The sequence below is a fragment of the Lissotriton vulgaris genome, unplaced genomic scaffold, assembly GCF_964263255.1.
Source record: "Lissotriton vulgaris unplaced genomic scaffold, aLisVul1.2 SCAFFOLD_509, whole genome shotgun sequence".
In the NCBI taxonomy this organism is placed as follows: domain Eukaryota; kingdom Metazoa; phylum Chordata; class Amphibia; order Caudata; family Salamandridae; genus Lissotriton; species Lissotriton vulgaris.
The window spans coordinates 422,455-439,763 of NW_028247190.1; the positions used below are offsets into that span (position 1 = coordinate 422,455).

The window sequence follows — 17,309 nt, forward strand, 5'->3', positions numbered from 1 at the left end:
AGAACGCACGTATGGTTGTAGCTGGTTGTCATGGCTAACTTGAAGATACACTGACCAATATGGCAGTAGGAGGATTTTGGTATGGTCTGGCAGGATTACTTGTAGTGAAAAAGCACAAGGATGCCAGAGAAATACTGCTAAGGGCTGTTCACTGATACCACAAGTTATATATATCACGTTTCAATCTAAAGCACCCCAAGTGGTGTACAACTAAATACACACTCAAAATGTATAACCAACTGCATCCTCGTCCAGTGTGACGTATATCACAGGTTTAAGGGAACTTTACCAAATCTAAGCTAGAGCCCTTTATGAACACCAGTGTTTTGATTTTAACACATCTTTCAAGTTCCCTCTACCACGACCAAGTATTCAGAGAGTACCTAGAGTCATTCTAGCCAATCAGCCAGAGGCACCCCTTGGAGGGGGGAGTGGGGGTTACACCACCCATAAATAAATACATGTATTTTATGAGAAATAGTTGGGTATCTGTGCTTACAGTTTGATGTTTTGAGAGGTCAGTTGGATTTTACAAAGGATTTTTACAGACAAAACGCACCCACACTCTTCCCTCTGTTTTGAAAGTCCTCAGAAAATTGGTTATTTTACAAAATATTGTGCTTTCTCTCTTAGTACCTCTACCAATTCGCGTTCCTCTCCCTTTCCACTGCCCCTTAGGCCTGTCTCATGAACCCTACTTGTCAAAGAATGTTAAAACATTATATGCCAGCCTGATTGTCGGAAAATCTGAAGCTCACACCCCTCCCATTCTTATTGACCAAGCTACGCCCCTGCATTCAGCTGCCAGGCTTGGTTGTTAAGGATGATAGCTGCCAAACTTCCAAGACAAGAAGGTATGTGCCCAAAGCGATCTTCCTGAATGGGGTCCTTCCCAACGAGCATAGCGGGTAAGGCATGGGGAAATTTTCAGCACCCATCATAACTCCGTCTTCATGGAATAAGATAGAGCACTCGTGGGTGATTCATTTCTTTTCCACGGTGCCCACCAATCTAAACCGTTAGTGCAGCAAACTTACTCACACTGTGAACAAACTGTTTGGTTTACCTTTAATCAAATATCAATTCCTGACAATAAGAGACAACAGGGAGCAATGCTGATCTTCCTACCTTTGAAGGAGAGCTGAACCCTGGGTGTGGTGTACTGCTGCTGCTCCTTGGTGTTGGAAGACGCCCGCCAGCAGAGGCTGAGCAGGCCGGCCCAGAAAAGCAGGCCGGCAGCAGGCATGGCTGGCAGGGCTCGTGGTGACTCCCAAATCCAGAGACGGGGGTGGCCAATCTGCAAAATTCAATATCAAACCTAAATTATAGTGTATTCAGGTTGTAGTGCCTTTAAGATTACAGTCTATACAAATACTTTGTACATACATCTTTCTAATTTAGCATACACACAATACTCCTAGCAGCATCAACTGTACTTTTAAAATAGTCAAGTATTAGCACATGATTCAGTGTTTTTTTTATACACAGGCATTTAGTGATCACAACTAAAAAATGCATGCAAGGTAGTTTCCTGAAATCAACGAAAATTATTATTTATGGTTCTGCTAAAACTAAAACAAAAAAATCCAAAAATGATCTATCACAAATTACTTGCCCACTACAAAAAAACCTCTTGCTGTCAGAATTATAAGCAACTCTTAAACCTCACTATGATGATGAGTCATGATCCAACAATTTATGAACAAAATGTCACCAATAGAGAAAATCAGTTACCTGACTGCCTGTCTTAAAACCTTCCATACGTATATTTAGTTCAATTTATATATACAGCAATAAGACCAACTGCTTACTTGAGCCACTCAACATTGCAGTGCTCATCCCATTTGAATCTAATAAATGTTCGAATCTATTTTCCCTCTTTCTGTGGCTTGGAAGACGCCAAACTTTAGGTGAAGAAGGAGGGGCAGAAAGGCCGTTTAGGACTAGCCATTTCTATGAAAGTATCTCTAGAGGTCCTATTGTGGGTATCTACTTCTCAAATTGTGATGCAACCCACAGTGAATGTGATAACATTATGAAGACATTGATTCTCAACTCATTCCATTTGTGTACATGCACATATGTTGAACATTATCTTTCCAGTGGGCTATACAATGTCGAACTTCAGTTAGGCGTTCTATGGGTTAGATCACATATTAACTGATGAAACATTGTGCTGGTGAAAACCACAAGCAAGATCTCTTCTACTTCTAACATCAATTCTAACTTTGCAGATCAAGCAGACAACAGGCAAAGGATGTGTTCAGTATTGGCTCAGACTACCCCAGTTAGCCAGTTACACAAAACAGCAAGACACCAATGTGGTTGGCATAAAAAGGGATTTATTCTTCCATCAAAAATACTGCAAAGGATTTTTCAAGTATTTACAGTAACACAATTATACCACAGTTGTCAAGTGAGAAAACTGAACCATTCCAAGGCATCATGGGTATATCTGTCCAATTACACTCCATCACCTTCTGCACAGTACCCAAACATTTGGGAGAACGATCTTGCTCAACCGTCTTATCGGACAAAAGGTTCAGCCCAACTCCCCCCTCTCCCATCCCCAACATAACCTCTGGGTACTGCAAATATCCCTTGCACAATCAACAGAGGCTATAGTTTGAAGCCCCACCCACAACATGCCATCAACAACTCCATTCCTGATGCAAAAGCACGAGTGAAAATGCCCAAGATAATCGATGTGTGTCACAACAATGAATTTTAGGGGGGGGCTTTTGGCAATTGTCTAATAAAGAGAGTTGATACTGTGCGTCCCTGCACTGATATTAAGGTTACCTGGTCATAAATATCTTATTCAACTTCCTGAGGTGCAGCACAGGCTGCAGTCTCTTTACCCATGATAGTGTGGTTCCGGACCGCTCACCCAGATTCGGAAGTGGTTACCAGGTCATGATTCGGGATTTATGTCCATTGAACGTAGTACAGGGACCGATTGTTTTAAAATTCTATTAATGATTTTTATTAGGATATTTCTATGCTGTAAAAAATGTTGCTTTGGTATAATGTTTTTCAAATAAGACCGAACACTTGAATAAACTTGAACTTGAACCAGTCACTTTACCCATGATTGTGGTTCTGGACCACTCACCCAGATTCGGAAGTGGTTACCAGGTCATGATTCGGGACTGAGTCACACTAGGAGGATTTCCACCATTTCCCCAACTCTCCACGCCCCACCCCAGCGCCATCTCCCATACCTGATATATAGAAGGTGGTTTCCCATTTTTCTGTATCTCTTTTTTTCTCTCACAGAACAAGCAAGGCAAAATGTATTTTGTACAAGCAGGCATAGGGCGCCGACTTTTCAAATACATTCGAGGACTCATCAGCAGAATAAATGCCTTAGACTGGCAGTATAAAACAAAATAGACCAGGGGTCAGGCAGGAAAAACGTCACTGCATAAGCAAGAGCAGCAACTCGCTGGACAGTCGCTGGAGAATTCTAGCTGCCAAATTAAGACAAATTTTACGTCAGCCACTGACAAATTTCCTATTCAGGACACTGAACACATTGGCAGGAAAGTGCCCCAGTATTCCAAGTTACTAACATGGAGTCCTCATCCGGGTGGCGTAGATGTGAAAGAGGGGGGGGGGGGGGGGGGCTGTAGAGCTGGATATGCTGACTCAGCCATTGCTCCGGCTTTATTGCTCGTCGTAGCTCGATTACCAGACAACCCCCTGCGGTTTTTCCCAGCCAAACACTAGTTCAATACATGTGCGGTTTCCCCCAAACTCTCCCATCTATAAAAGCAGCTTTCAAAAGCAATAAGTCAACAGTAATGAGAAAGGGATGTGTTTGTCCTCGGAAGGACACCGAAGCCTTTTCAGGCGTCTAGAAAGAAAGTTCTAGAATATTTTTTTTTTAATGGTCTTTTGTGTCAGTTCACTGCAGCTTCTACAGAACGACATGTGGTAACTGCTGGTAAAATCATGGTCATTAATTGGGGGACAGTTTTGGGAAATGAAGAGCACCACCCTTTCGAGGAAAGCATTCAATGGTTTAGGAGTTAGGGTCTTGCCGCCATTTTGCGATATGTGGGCCTTTGCGGGCCCAGGCTCCAGATGGCTCAATGCATGTAATTGGCATTGTATGAGTAGGGTTTGTGGTGATGGGTCAGGGCCATATAACACGGGGGCCTTAGCGTGAAAATGACTGACAGACACTCTGGGATCAGGTTGCCGGGAAGACCACGAGCGGTCTTTACCGGGGTTTATTTATACCCTCGGGGCGTGCCCGCCCTGAGGGGTGATTGGATGCCTGAGTGTTGCTACCTTATATGGTAGAGCCTACCTGGCTCTCTACATCCCTCCTTCATTTCAGTCTGCTTCATCACCAGTTCTTGGTCTTCAGGGGGAGGTACACACAAAGTCCCGCAACTTGTGGCTTGGGCCAGGGTTTGGCCGAAGGTTGTATCTTTGGCTTCGGCCCTTTGGTGATTGAGTGTCCCCAGCCGGGGACACGTCTCCTTGCGCTCTGCAGGTCGGGGAATTGTCGGCCAATACGCACGGCAACGGCAACGGGTCTTGGCTTCTCCTCTGGTCTCCGACCGACGTTTGATCATCAGACCCTCTCGCCGATGATGAGACTGTTGGAGACAGCCCGGCTTGTCGTGGCCCGACCTCTTCTTCCTCGCCTTGGTCCTCTGTTCCTCCCCTCGCTGGTTTAAAGCATGACACATTTCGCGTGACTCTTTGTTCACCTTTCTTGACAGTCACCATGGTTCCTCTGATCCTTTCAACGGTCCACAAGTCCGGTTCATAGGAGGTCCTATACTTCCATCCGGGGTGTCGGTCATGGACCACTACTGTGTCTCCTTCCTGTAGATTTGATGTCTTCGCACGTCTGGCCGCACTAGCCTTTTGGTTGGTTACATCTCTTCTGGACTGAATGGCGTCCCCATCTCGCTCAGGTGGTGTCCACGAACTTGCGGACGGGATGATGTCCCTGGGGGCCTTTTTGAACAGTAAATGGGCCGGGGCACATTTGGTTGTGCAGTGGGGCGTTTGTCGGTAGGCTCCCAGGAATCGGTCTAGAGCGGATTCCGGATCTTCTCCTTGACTTACGGCAATCCTCAGGGCTCTGTTAATGGTCCTCATAAGTCTCTCCACCTCTCCATTGGCCTGCGGCCACACGGGGGTGATTTTCCGATGTTTGATTTGGAGGGCGTCCAAGTAGGCTTGGAAGTCTCGGCCTTGAAAGGGAGGACCGTTGTCTGTTTTAATTTCCTCCGGCAATCCCATGGTCGCGAAGATCTTGTCTAGATTCCGTTTGACTTGGGGAAAAGCTGTGGAGGGGATTACCTCCACCACCGGGAACTTGGAGAATGAGTCCACTAGTACCAGGGTATGGCGACCATCCGGGAAACTCCCGAAGTCCAGGCTCAGGTTGGTCCAGGGCAGCGTCGGGGAGGGCTCCGTTATGACAGGGGCCGGGGCGGGATCTCCTCCGGTGATTAGACACGCGTGGCAGGCCCTCACCATCTCTTCTACTTTGAGGTCCATCGCCGGGAACCAGACTCGGCACCGCAGCCTGGCCTTTGTTTTGGCCATTCCCTGATGCCCGACGTGAGCGAGGGACAGAATCCTGGGATGGAGGTCTTCCGGTATCACTATTAGATGCCCTCGAAGGACCACACCTTCATCCCCGACACTCAGTTCATTCCTAATCTGCCACATTTGCTGGCGGGCATGACTGACTTCAGGCCTGAGCCCATGTATTCCATCCAGGAAGTGCGCCCATTGGTTCCCCCCGAGCGCGTGCTTGACTCGGCATAGTGTTTCATCTCTTTCTGTCGCTTCCCCAATTTCTTTCAGTGTCATTGTCTCTGGACACGCGTTTTCTGAGATCCAGTGCACAAAGGCGTCCGCTTCTTGACTTTCCTCTAGTCTAGTGGCTGGTTTGGTGCAGTCCGGGTGTCTCGACAGGTAGTCCGCTGGGTTGTTGACCCCCGGGCGGAAGATGACTTGGAAGTTGTAGCCCTGTAGCTGGACGGCCCACCTCTCGATCCTTGGAGGGGCCAGCCTCGCTGATCCTGCAAATAGGGGCACAAGGGGCTTGTGGTCCGTTATCACCCGGAATTCCTGGCCGCATAGGTACAAGTGAAAGTGCTGACACGCCCATTTTATGGCCAGGGCTTCTCTTTCGATCTGTGCATAGCGGGTCTCGGTGTCCGAGAGAGCCTTGCTGGCGTACGCCACCGGTTTCCAGACATCAGCTCCGTATTCTTGAAGGAGCACCGCTCCCAGGCCCACCGGGCTTGCGTCGACCACTAGTTCAGTCTTCCTCTTTGGCTGGAAATACGCCATCACTGTGGTGTCCAGGAGGCTGTTCTTGATAGCTTGGAACGCCGTGTTCGCCGCCACTGTCCAGTCCCACTTATGGTCATGGCGGGTGAGTAGCCTCAGTGGCTCGGCCAGGTCTGCAAGGTTGGGGATGAACCTCCCGCAATACGTTGCCATCCCGAGGAAACTCCTGACTTCCGTGGGGTTTTGCGGGGTGCTGGCAGCCCGGATGGCTTCGGCCTTCCTGGGGTCAACCTTCAGGCCTTCTCGGGTGAAGATGTAACCGAAGAAGTCCACTGAGTCCTGGTAGAAAGCACATTTGGATTTGTGAAGTGTCAGGCCTTGTTCTGATAGCCTTTTGAGGGTCGCTCTCAGGTGTACGTGATGCTCTTCAAGCGATCCAGAGTACACCAGGATGTCATCACTCAAGTTGATGACCCCACTCAGTCCGGATAGCACCTCTCTGATTGCATTTTGAAAGACTTCAGCTGCCGAGGACACTCCGAAGCTTAGTCGTTTGTACCTCCTCAGCCCGACGTGTGTGGAGAAGGTTGTAATGTAGCGGCTGTCTGGCTCAAGCTCCAGCTGGTGGTAACCTGCGTTTAAATCGAGTTTGGAGAACCATTTGGCACCGTTGAGGTCCGCTATGATGTCATCCATGGTAGGGGTGATATGCCTTTCCCTCTTCACCGCTACATTTGGCAGACGCATATCCACGCACAGCCGTATAGCTCCGGGTTGCTTGGGCTTGGGCGCCACGACAAGTGGAGAGACCCACGGTGTGGGCCCGGTCACCTTCTCGATTACACCGAGTTCTTCAAGCTTCCTCAGCTCTTCCTCCACCTGCGGCCGCAGATTGAACGGGACACGCCGGTGCCTTTGGGCTGTCGGTCGCACAGACTTGTCTATGTGTAGTTTGAACTTCTTGTTCTTGAGTTTCCCTAGTCCTCTGAACAGTTCTGGAAACTCCTCCATCAAGAACTCTGCATGTGACTGGTGCACCTGATTAGCGAAAAATACTAATCCGAGGTCCTCGGCGGTGTGGCAGCTTAGTAGCGTGCCTTTCCTTCCTTCCGTGATGTGGAACTTAGCTACAGTGGAGTATTCCCCTTGTCTGATTGTTGTCGTGATCACTCCGCGCAGCGGCATGGGCTCTGTTCCTCCATACGTGTATATTCTCGCTTGGGACGGTACCAGTTCGGGCCTCGGCATCATCTGGTTGTACTGCTCGGAGTCCATAACATTCACGGATGCCCCAGTGTCTATGAGTGCTTGTACTGTTGTGCCATCCACCTTGACTGAACACATCGGTGGGGGTCTTCTCCTTGTGGACGCTGCGGATGCTCTGCCTACGTATGAGACGACGTAGACTTCATCGTCTTCATCGTCCTCGTACCACTGAGGCCGTTCTTGAGCATGGCTGTCTGGTGGCGGGTCGGCATCCTCTTCAAGCGACATTTGATGAACTCTCCTCTGTATGTTTCTCGGCCTTGTCCCTGCCGGCCTGTATTTTCCCCCTCGGCATACCTTCGCGAAATGGTTCATCCTGCCGCATTTGGAGCACGTGCGCCCTTTTGCTGCACACGCTGCGGTGGCGGAGTGGGCCTCTCCACAGTACCCGCACTGATTCCTTGTCGTAGTCACCTGATGCGGCCGACTCGCCGCAGGTTTCCGGTGAATTGCTTCCACTCTCTCCGTTTTGATCTGCACTGGCTTGGTCTGTGCGGGGGTAGCTACCGGGGTGTGTAGCGCCGCCTCCATCTCCTCAGCCCTCACTTCTGACAGCTCATGTGACCTTGCGAGAATCAGGATCTCATCGAGCGAAATCCCTGGTTGGCGCAGGATTAGTTTCCTGAGCAGCTTTGAACGGCACCCCACAATGATTTGATCCCGAATTTCCTCACGCGGGTCCGTGAACGGGCAGGTGTTCGCCAGCCGGCGTAGCCGTGCGTAGAACATGTCTACCGACTCGGAGCCTGTTTGCCACGCCCGTTTGAATTTAAACTTTTCGAAATCGTTATTCAGCTGGGGGTCAAAGTGTGTGTTTAGTGCGGCCACCGCGGCCTCGTAGTCGCTGTCACCTCCTGTGTTGGGGAGCGTCTCAAAGAGCTCGTCTATCTCTGCTCCGCCGTATAGGATCAAAAGGGACCTCTTGACCTCGCCATCTGTCTCCCTGGTGCCCCTGAAATAATGGTTCAGCCTGCGAACCCACGCCTTCCATCTCACTGCCGCAGTGGCCGGGTCAGACGCTTCACTGAACGGCGGCAACGGCGCCGCGCCTGAATGGGTATGATGGCTAGTCTGCGGGCCGGGTGTTGCGGCTTGGGCCTGTGCTGGGATGTGTCCTGCTTGGACAGGTGGGGAAGGCTGTGCAGCCTGTGCTGGTACCCCATCCTGCAACGCTGGGGCTCCCTCCTCCAGGGACATGGTGCGACCTTTATTTATTTATTATTGTATTTTTTTCAATTTATTATTTATTTTTTTTTCCTTTCCACTTTTTATTTGGCTCAGTAAGCACCTGGTGTGGGGTAGATAAGCACGGTCGCGCTCCTTCCTCCGTTCCTTAGAGATGGTAACGCGTGCAGTACCACTGGCAGCCACCGGGGGCCGCCTCGCGCTCGTTCACGCTCTTCGCACTCTCCGCGCTGGGCAGCTGACAAGAAGAGCGACTCCTGAGGAGAGCGTCGCCTGAGGGAGATGCTCAGGAGCGTGGTGATCGTCGCCTGACGCACTTACAGGTGCGTGGTGCGCATGAGGCGGGTCAGAGACGTGGCGCGGAGCCTCACCGGCCTCAGCAGCCGGATTCACGGTCCGGCGTATGCCTCGACACAGGCAGCCGTCGCCCGGACAACCAGCCAGGTAGGCTAAGAGGCGCTCGCAGGGGGGGGCAATGATCGCGCACTCACCCTGGGCGCTCCGCGGTCCCGGCCCTGCCAGCTGAAAGCGCTTCCGACGGGAAGGCGCGTGGGCAGGCCGCGGACCGGAGCAGAGCGGGAGCGGGCTCCGTGATGCGCCGTCACTCCTCGTCGTATCCAGCACGCACAGGGCAGTCCGCCCTCGTCGCCAATGTGGTGATGGGTCAGGGCCATATAACACGGGGGCCTTAGCGTGAAAATGACTGACAGACACTCTGGGATCAGGTTGCCGGGAAGACCACGAGCGGTCTTTACCGGGGTTTATTTATACCCTCGGGGCGTGCCCGCCCTGAGGGGTGATTGGATGCCTGAGTGTTGCTACCTTATATGGTAGAGCCTACCTGGCTCTCTACAGGGTTGTGGGGGAGGGGTTTGGGCACTGTACATTCGACGCGCGCAATTGTGGAGAAATAACAGTGCATAACTCTGCTCAGCCCGCTCACATTTAATGAAAATAAAGGTTTGGGGCAAAATTTAAGAGCACGGCTTTGGCCCGCTCCTGCTCCATTTGGGGTCAGGCTGGAAATCTCTTATAAAAACTGAAGCGGTGGGGGTAGAGCCCGGAGGGGAAACCCAGCAGAGAGCTTGTTGTACAACGAGAGGCCCTGCGGTCTCTTTCTTTGCAGGAGTTCATGTTTTAGCATGTCAATCGCCGCCATGAATAATTCAGAGGCAGCTTAAATAGCAGCCTGGGGAGGGGAGGGGCGAGGGCAGGGTATATGCGTGCGTGCATAGAAGGGTGAGGTGCCGGCAAGTGGGCAGCACAGTACGGCTGGGCATCTGCGGAGGGACCTGGCTACCCCCGTGGGAATGTAGGCCGGAACCATGCGGGAGAAAAATGCTGCTCTTCAAGTTATCCACAATCCCACCCTCCTCAATTTGAGAGTGTAGTAAATTCCTGTCGGGGCAAAAAGGGGTTTGGGTACCAGTGGGAATCAGAAGCTTCTCTTCCCTACTCCCATTGCCCCTTACCACCCCCTACACACTCACTCACACCCCCGCATGTGTCCGAGATGCTCTGGCAATCTGGAGGAGGCCACGGCTGATGACGTGTGCCTGACACAGGTGTGCAGCAGAGTGAGGCGTGGGAACTCCGGCACGGCAGCCAATGGTAGAGGTGCAGGGCAAAGGTCCGCACGCGATGGAATGTTTGATGAGGCCTTTCCCCCTCCGCCCCAGCCAGCTGCTAGGGCCAGGCACAGGCGCGCGCTCTATCAGGGCACCTCAGTATTCACCTGCGTCATTCCTACTGTTTTCCCAGTCAACGGCAGCCACTCGCGCGCAGCTCGTCCAATGCACCCCACTGTACGCCTGCACCTCTCCCTCCCTCTCTCTATTACATTTCACACAACCTTCTATCAGCCCTTACCCTACAACTCGTGCTATATCTGAGGTGCGCACCCCACAGAGCTCTGCCAATGTTCCTCTGCCCAAGAAGCAGCACCGGCTTCAGACCGGTTTGTGATACTTCAGCACTGTCCGCTAATACGCCCCCGTGAGCTGCAGGGCTCCCTGCTCTTCCAGTACGGACTCCCTCACAGTGAATGCAGGGTGCGACTGAACAAGACAGACGAGGGCAGCACGAGGAATGTGAGACAAAGAAAGAGCATACGTAGAACTGTGTAAATCCATGGATGGATGGGAGGGAGGGAAGGGAGGGAGCGAGAAGGAGAGAGAGAGCGAGAAGGAAAGATAAAAGGAGAGAGACTAAAGAGAGGAGAGAGAATTAGGAGGGAGAGAGAGACGTGAGATAGAGGGAGAATGAGAGAGGGCGGTAGAGGGGGAGTGAAAAGAGAGGGGTAGATAAAAGAGAGGGGTAGATAAAAGAGAGGGGTAGATAAAAGAGGGGTAGAGAAAAGAGAGGGAGAGAAAAGAGAGGAGAGAATGAGAAACAAGTGATGGAGAGAAAAGAGAACAGAGGGAGACAAAAGAAAGAGGGGGAGAAAAGAGGGAAAGTGAGAGGGAAAGAGAAAGGAAAAGAGATGGAGGGAAAGAGAAAAGAGAGGGAGAGAAAAGAGGAAAGCGAGGGAGAGAAAAGAGACGGAGGGAGATTGAGAGCGAGAGGCAGAGGAGTAGATGGAGAGCATCTCTGTTAACCGTTTTGCCATGGCGCACATTTTGCCGCGGTGCGGCGGAATTTGATGCGTGCGCTGATCGGACGGCCAGGGGCCGTCCAACGCACACGCCCACTGTGACGTCAGACGGCCGGGGTGCATCCAAAGCAAGGAAAAGGTTCAGGTTAGGTATGCATCACCATGTGTAAATAAAGCTGTAAATATTGAGTTACTTCGCATGAAATAGTTGAAATTAAGTATTGTATTGTAATTGCATTTATATAGCGCTTACTACCCCCGACGAGGAGTCACGCTTTTTCAGCGAGTAGCACGCTACTCCGGAACCCATAAAGGATTAGTGTTGAATTAGTATAGTGAAATATTTAAGTAATTTGAGTGGTGGATAGGTTAGTCAGTTATTTGGATTCAGAAAGATAGTGGAGGAATAGAAGAGGGTAAAAGATTTGCATTTGTATTGCGCTTGTTACCCCTGATGGGGTGCTGAAGCGCTTTTTTGGTGAGTAGCACGCGACTCCGGACCCCATAAAGGATTATTAGTGAATTAGTATAGTGAAATACGAAAGTAATTTGAGTGGTGTGTTTGTTTGGTAATGTTTGTAATAAAATACAGTTGAGGTTTACGAACCCTGATCCAAAGAATTGTGCAAAGTTTATGGCTTGGGGCTAGTGCACGTGGCTGGATATGGGGTTGGAGTGACTGGCGTCAACGGTGCCAGGCCATGTACAAACCATGTACTACCGGAGTTGGGAGGGGTAATATAGTCCAGAAGGGAGAGAGGCCCTTTAGCGAGGACGAGACAGGGAAAGGACTACCTTCTGCTAATGTGTAAATGTACTTTGTCTCGTCACATACAGTCTTCGGCCACCGGGCACACATTATTACAGTATCCTCATGCAGTTTGGTTGGCACGAAGGCTCCCAGTTACAGGGGTTAATGCGAAGCCACTGGAATTATGTGGCAGGGGAGTACCAAATTATGTGATGGGTTTACTAAATGATATGGTAAGATAAGGCAAAGTATGTAGTACTTTTTTTTTAGTGTTATTTATTAAAAAAATTTTGGCATATTATAATACTGTCCAGGCAAAAATGTCACCTAATTAGTACCAGTTTAACGATCAAATAACAATGTAAGCAACTGAGAGATGACCAGTTCACCTTTGCGAAGGGCCTTACACAGCGCATGAACACGTCGCCATGTTTTTAGTAACTTTTGATCTGTTTGAGGTAGACACACTTTTCTTAAAATCTGCAGATGATGGATTATGTGACAAATGCGGCATATCCATAAATATGCGAAAAAAGCAACTGTCGCAGAATCGCTTAATTCCAGTGGCCCTGGCTATTGGTCACAGATAAGGGGGGGGGAAGGGGCAGTGCCCCTTATTTCTGATGTACAGCTTTCCCCATGCTATGAAAAAAAATGCAATTTCCCGCTACCAGCCAGTACCACATACAAATGGGTCAAGTGGTAATATTATCTTTAATACAGATGTAGGGGGGCATCCTTGTTCAAGTAGCAATTCAGGGCTCTTGTGCAGCTCTGGAGCTGGTGTTTGCGGGTACCCACACAACAAAAATATACAGGAAATATCAGGGAAGGGAGGTATATAGCAGTCTGAATTGTATGCTTGGTGCCTCTGGAAGGCAGTGAAGTTCTTGGAGGGCTAAAGATATGTGAACTATAATCAGATTTATTTGGATTGAGGAAAGTGTTGCTTCATTTAGAGGACTCTTAGCAATCTTTTTTCAGGCGACTCTGCTTAGAAAGTGTTGCAATAATCTAGTCACGATAAAACCAAAGTCAGGGTCAGTTCCATATGATGAGGTACCTAGAGAAGTGGAATGTTCCAACTCATCCTCGCAAAAGGGAAACCTGACATCTTCATCACTTTTATAAGTCAGATTTAGCTCCCCTTCGATTAGTCGATTTGTTAATTCCATTTACTTCGTATGGTGTTACTCATTGAAAACTTTCCAATATAAGCCGACATATTAAAATACTACACACGTGGTTGGAGTACGCAGGGCGCACTCTGTTTATACAGCAGATTGATATAATTACGCTAGTCATCAGACTCAACAAGTAGGTAAAACAATCTGAACGCGCATTCACAGAAGCTTAGCAGAGCAGAGAGCCTGGCAGCGTCATTGTCTGCACACAAAGCTGTGGGGCTGCTTTAAGCCCGTGTTGGTGGTGCTGGCTTTTATTGTGTGTTGTACAACACGCATCTGTTTAGCAGATAAACAGTAATCCGCGCATTTATAAATACACTGCCGTGGGTCGCTGGCAGCCATTAAGAAGCCGTCTGTTTGTCTTTTGCGGTAGCAGGCCCTGGGCAGACACGCAGCTGGCCCTTCCTGGGCCCGGTCTGTGGGTGCCACTCGGGATTCTGAGCCCTCGAGCCCATCTTAGAGCAGACATAAGGAAACAAGACCTCGGAACAGCTGGTTTGACAATATACAGTGTTGAGAGTCTGCTCAGGTCAGCTGCGTGGCTGGTGCCTCGCTTGGCCTCCAGTGATGCTCCACGCAGTGAAAATGCAGCTGAACGCTCAGTTTGCTGACGGGGGTCGGTGGCTGCGCTGCGGTGCAGGCCTGGCCGCTCTCCGCCAGGCTCGCGTTTCAACAACGCTCATTCCTGCTCCACAGGCGGCTCTCGGTGGTGGGAAAGGGCCCTGCGAAGAGAACTCGAGGCTTGGAAGGGCGCCAAAACACACAGCCGCGTGGAGTCGAGGAGGCCGTGATTACCTGAGGGATAGCTCCGCTGTCCGACCACGGGAGGGATGGACAGCAGGGCTGTCTAAGGCTCGAGACTGCTCGGTGTGAGAAACCTTCCCATGCTGAGGGCCGAGCAGGTCAACCCAATGGAAATCGGAGGGATAGCTCTGCTGTTCGACAATGTGAGGGATGGATAGCAAGGCTGTCTAAGACTCGAGACTGCTGGGTGTGAGACACCTTCCCAATCTGAGGCCACAGCAGGTAAACCCAGAGGTAATCGGAGGAATAGCTCTGCTGTTTGAGGCCTGAGCCAATAAGGATAGCTGGACCGTCTAAGGCTGGAGACTGCCATCCAGGGCACAAGTCCTAAAAAAAGAAGTTGGGGGGACGCTGTCACCTTTCGTGACGTCATGACAGGAAGTGACGTCACGAAAGGTGGCTTGCACCAGCGGGCTCATTGCCTTCCCTCGCTCACCCCTTAGATACGATTGTTCCACGCTCGGTGGCCCCAGGGTCACAGGGTCAGATTCCACTGCCTGTTCTCTGTTGCATTAGCTTACTCTGAAATCACTTTTAATTAAGCGCTTGGCCTCTCTGGGACGAGATCCGATCTCGTCGCAGAGAGGCCAAAGAGTGAAGTCCAGCTGTTTGGCAGGGGGGACGGCATCCACCCGGAAAAAATACGCGGGGGGACGCCGTCCACCCGCGTGGTACCCCGACTCGAGCCCTGCTGCCATCTGTGAAACCTGAGGGGAAGGCTCCACACTCCGAGGCTGAGCGGGTAAATCTACTTGAGATCTGAGAAATAGCTCCGCTGTCTCTGAGGCCCGAGTCTATGGCAACTTGAGGAATAGCAAAGCTGTACAAGGCTCCTGCCAGATCGGAAGTTTCACTGTTCAAAGCCTAGGCCTGTAACCTCTGAACACTTCAGGAATAGCAAGGCTGTCCAACACTTGATCCAGCCTACTGTGCGACCTGAGAGAAAGTCCCCGAGACCCGGGGTATGCAATGGGAATCCAACGGTTAATTCAGCCGGGGGAGGCCCGAGTCTGTATTCAAGCGAGGGACAGAAAGGCGGTTTAAGGCTAGTGTCAGCCCTATGTGAACTCTGAGGCCTCTGTGGGCAAACCCAATGGAAATCCGAGTCTGTAACCGCGTGAGAGACAGCAAGGGGTAGAAGGCTCGAGACTGGGAGAGCAAAACCAAAGGGGATGATGGACGGAGCGTTGAACATTGCAAGCACTCACCCCCAGTCAACTGATCTGGGTTTAATCCATCATCATTCTTTAGCTCACTCCACCACCCCAGTTCAGACATAGCCATATGCAAATCAGTCTGACCCTGTGTCTCATGGGAGCAGTCCAGTCCGAACTGCCAAGCCATGTCTTCCTTGGACTGGAAACAAGCATCCTGGGACCAGTTTCTGACTCACAGCCCTCATTAGCCAGGCTAGCTTGAATCCAGTGGCAAAGTGAGCAAGGGACCCACATCTGGGCATACTCTGCCAACTACGAAACCTAGTGAACGATCCATAGGGAGTAGTCCCATTCAAAATCTGAGGAATAGCCCCGCTGCTCGAGGCCTGAGCCTGCTGTGACCCCTAGGCGACAGCTCATCTGTCCGATTCTTGAGCCAGTAAACTCAGTGGCAACAATGGGAATGGTTCAGCTGTCCACCACCTAAGCCTGTAGCATCAGCTCAGTGTGAGTGATAGCTCAGCTGTCAAAAACAAGAGGCTGTAACAGCTGCGGAAACCTGAGGTATAATTTGGCTGTGTAAGGGCTGAACCTACACCCTCTCTGGAGCCAAATAGAGAGCTCTACTGTCTAGGTATGAGTTTGTAACATCTGTGAAACCTTAGGGATAGCTCCACTGTTTAAAATCTAAGACGACGAAGACAATTAAAAAAAAAAAAAAGGAAGAAGAAGACCTCCAGGATCACACTCTTTTGCCTCCTAGCCTCTCCTCTGCAGGCAGGCACAGGCTCCAAGAATGCCCTGAGGCCAATTCTGAAGCTGCTCTCATGCATCAGAGCAACTTCAGGATTGGCCTGAGCACCAATGATTTGGGCCCCCAGACAGACCGGGAGCCCGATCCTGTTCTCTCCAACCCGGCAATGCAGCTGGGGATGGAGAGAGCTTCACTGTGGATATGGGTTTGGCCGGCCTGATATACTCACATGCGCAATGCACCTACAGCCGGTCATCACCCTGGCCCCGCCCCCAAGCATCAGCACAAGAAAAATAAAATGATAATAAAACTGTTTTAAACCCGTTTTATTTTTCACGTTTTTGAGAGTACTGGCAGGGGGGGGGGGGGGGGGGTTCGATGCTCCTCCACCACAGTGGAGGAGCTGCTTCTGGTTTCAGGACGACGTAGCTAAAATATTTAAACCTTGTGATAGATGTGCTCTGGAAGATCTGAGCAAGTTATATAATCAATTGAGCTGCAGTGGTACCTCTGGGGTAGTTGGCACAAACTTCTATCATCTATGAAGCTTTCGAGATAGCACTGCTGTCTACCCTCATGAAATATGAAGAAGCTTGGCCTGGGCAAAATTTCATTTACACTGGTGTTGTAGAAACCATCTTTTTTTGAGTGATACCAAATGCCCACATTTTAGGCCCCTGCAAAGTTGACATAGAATCATCATTTGTAATGCTTGTACTTTTCTATGGTTCAGAAAGAAAGTTGCTCTCGTAACACAAGGCTTGCTCAAGAATGACATTAGAACAGCACAGGATGCTAGCTTAGCCGCAAGTGTTTCAGCACATCATATTTAGAAATAGCCCTGCTACGTGCTATGATATTGCAATTATTTATATGGAAAAGTACTAAGGCTCATTTTTTGAAAACAGGACAGTAGTGAAAAACAGTAATTTACCAGCCAAAACCTAGGGGGTGCATACAGTAAATTCTCTTAAATATTGTGCCATGTAAACATTATTGATAGAGAATAAAGTACTAAGGCTAATACATTCTATTAGAGTGGAAAGTCCCAAAGTTGTCACGTACTCTGGACACATGGTCAGAAACATATCTCAGACCATAACTTGTATAATGCAGCTTAGGCCTCCTCTGATTGGACAAATAGTCAATGCTTAATTTGTCTTCCATGCATAATGACGCTCTTTGCTTTTCTGCTTTGTACCAATAAAAACTGTGAATAATGTCACCTCTTTGGACACTCAGCGGTATGCGGGCTGTCTCCGTGCTGCCCATATTTGCATTATCTATAATAAATTCTATTCATCCTATGTGCTGACAAAGAATAAACAAATAATACTAA

The 17,309-nt window shown here is 49.9% G+C and overlaps 1 protein-coding gene across 2 annotated transcripts in view; it reads right to left on the reverse strand.

Annotated features, from left to right (window-relative positions):
- The window catches only part of SEMA3F (semaphorin 3F), a 371,011-nt gene that overhangs the window by 308,168 nt on the left and 45,534 nt on the right, over positions 1-17,309 (reverse strand). For both annotated transcript variants that reach the window (XM_086949651.1, XM_086949652.1), the window contains exon 2: positions 1,129-1,297. In XM_086949651.1, coding sequence (XP_086805777.1) covers positions 1,129-1,246 — 118 coding nt within the window. In that variant the 5' untranslated portion in view covers positions 1,247-1,297. The remainder of the gene's footprint in view (positions 1-1,128; positions 1,298-17,309) is intronic.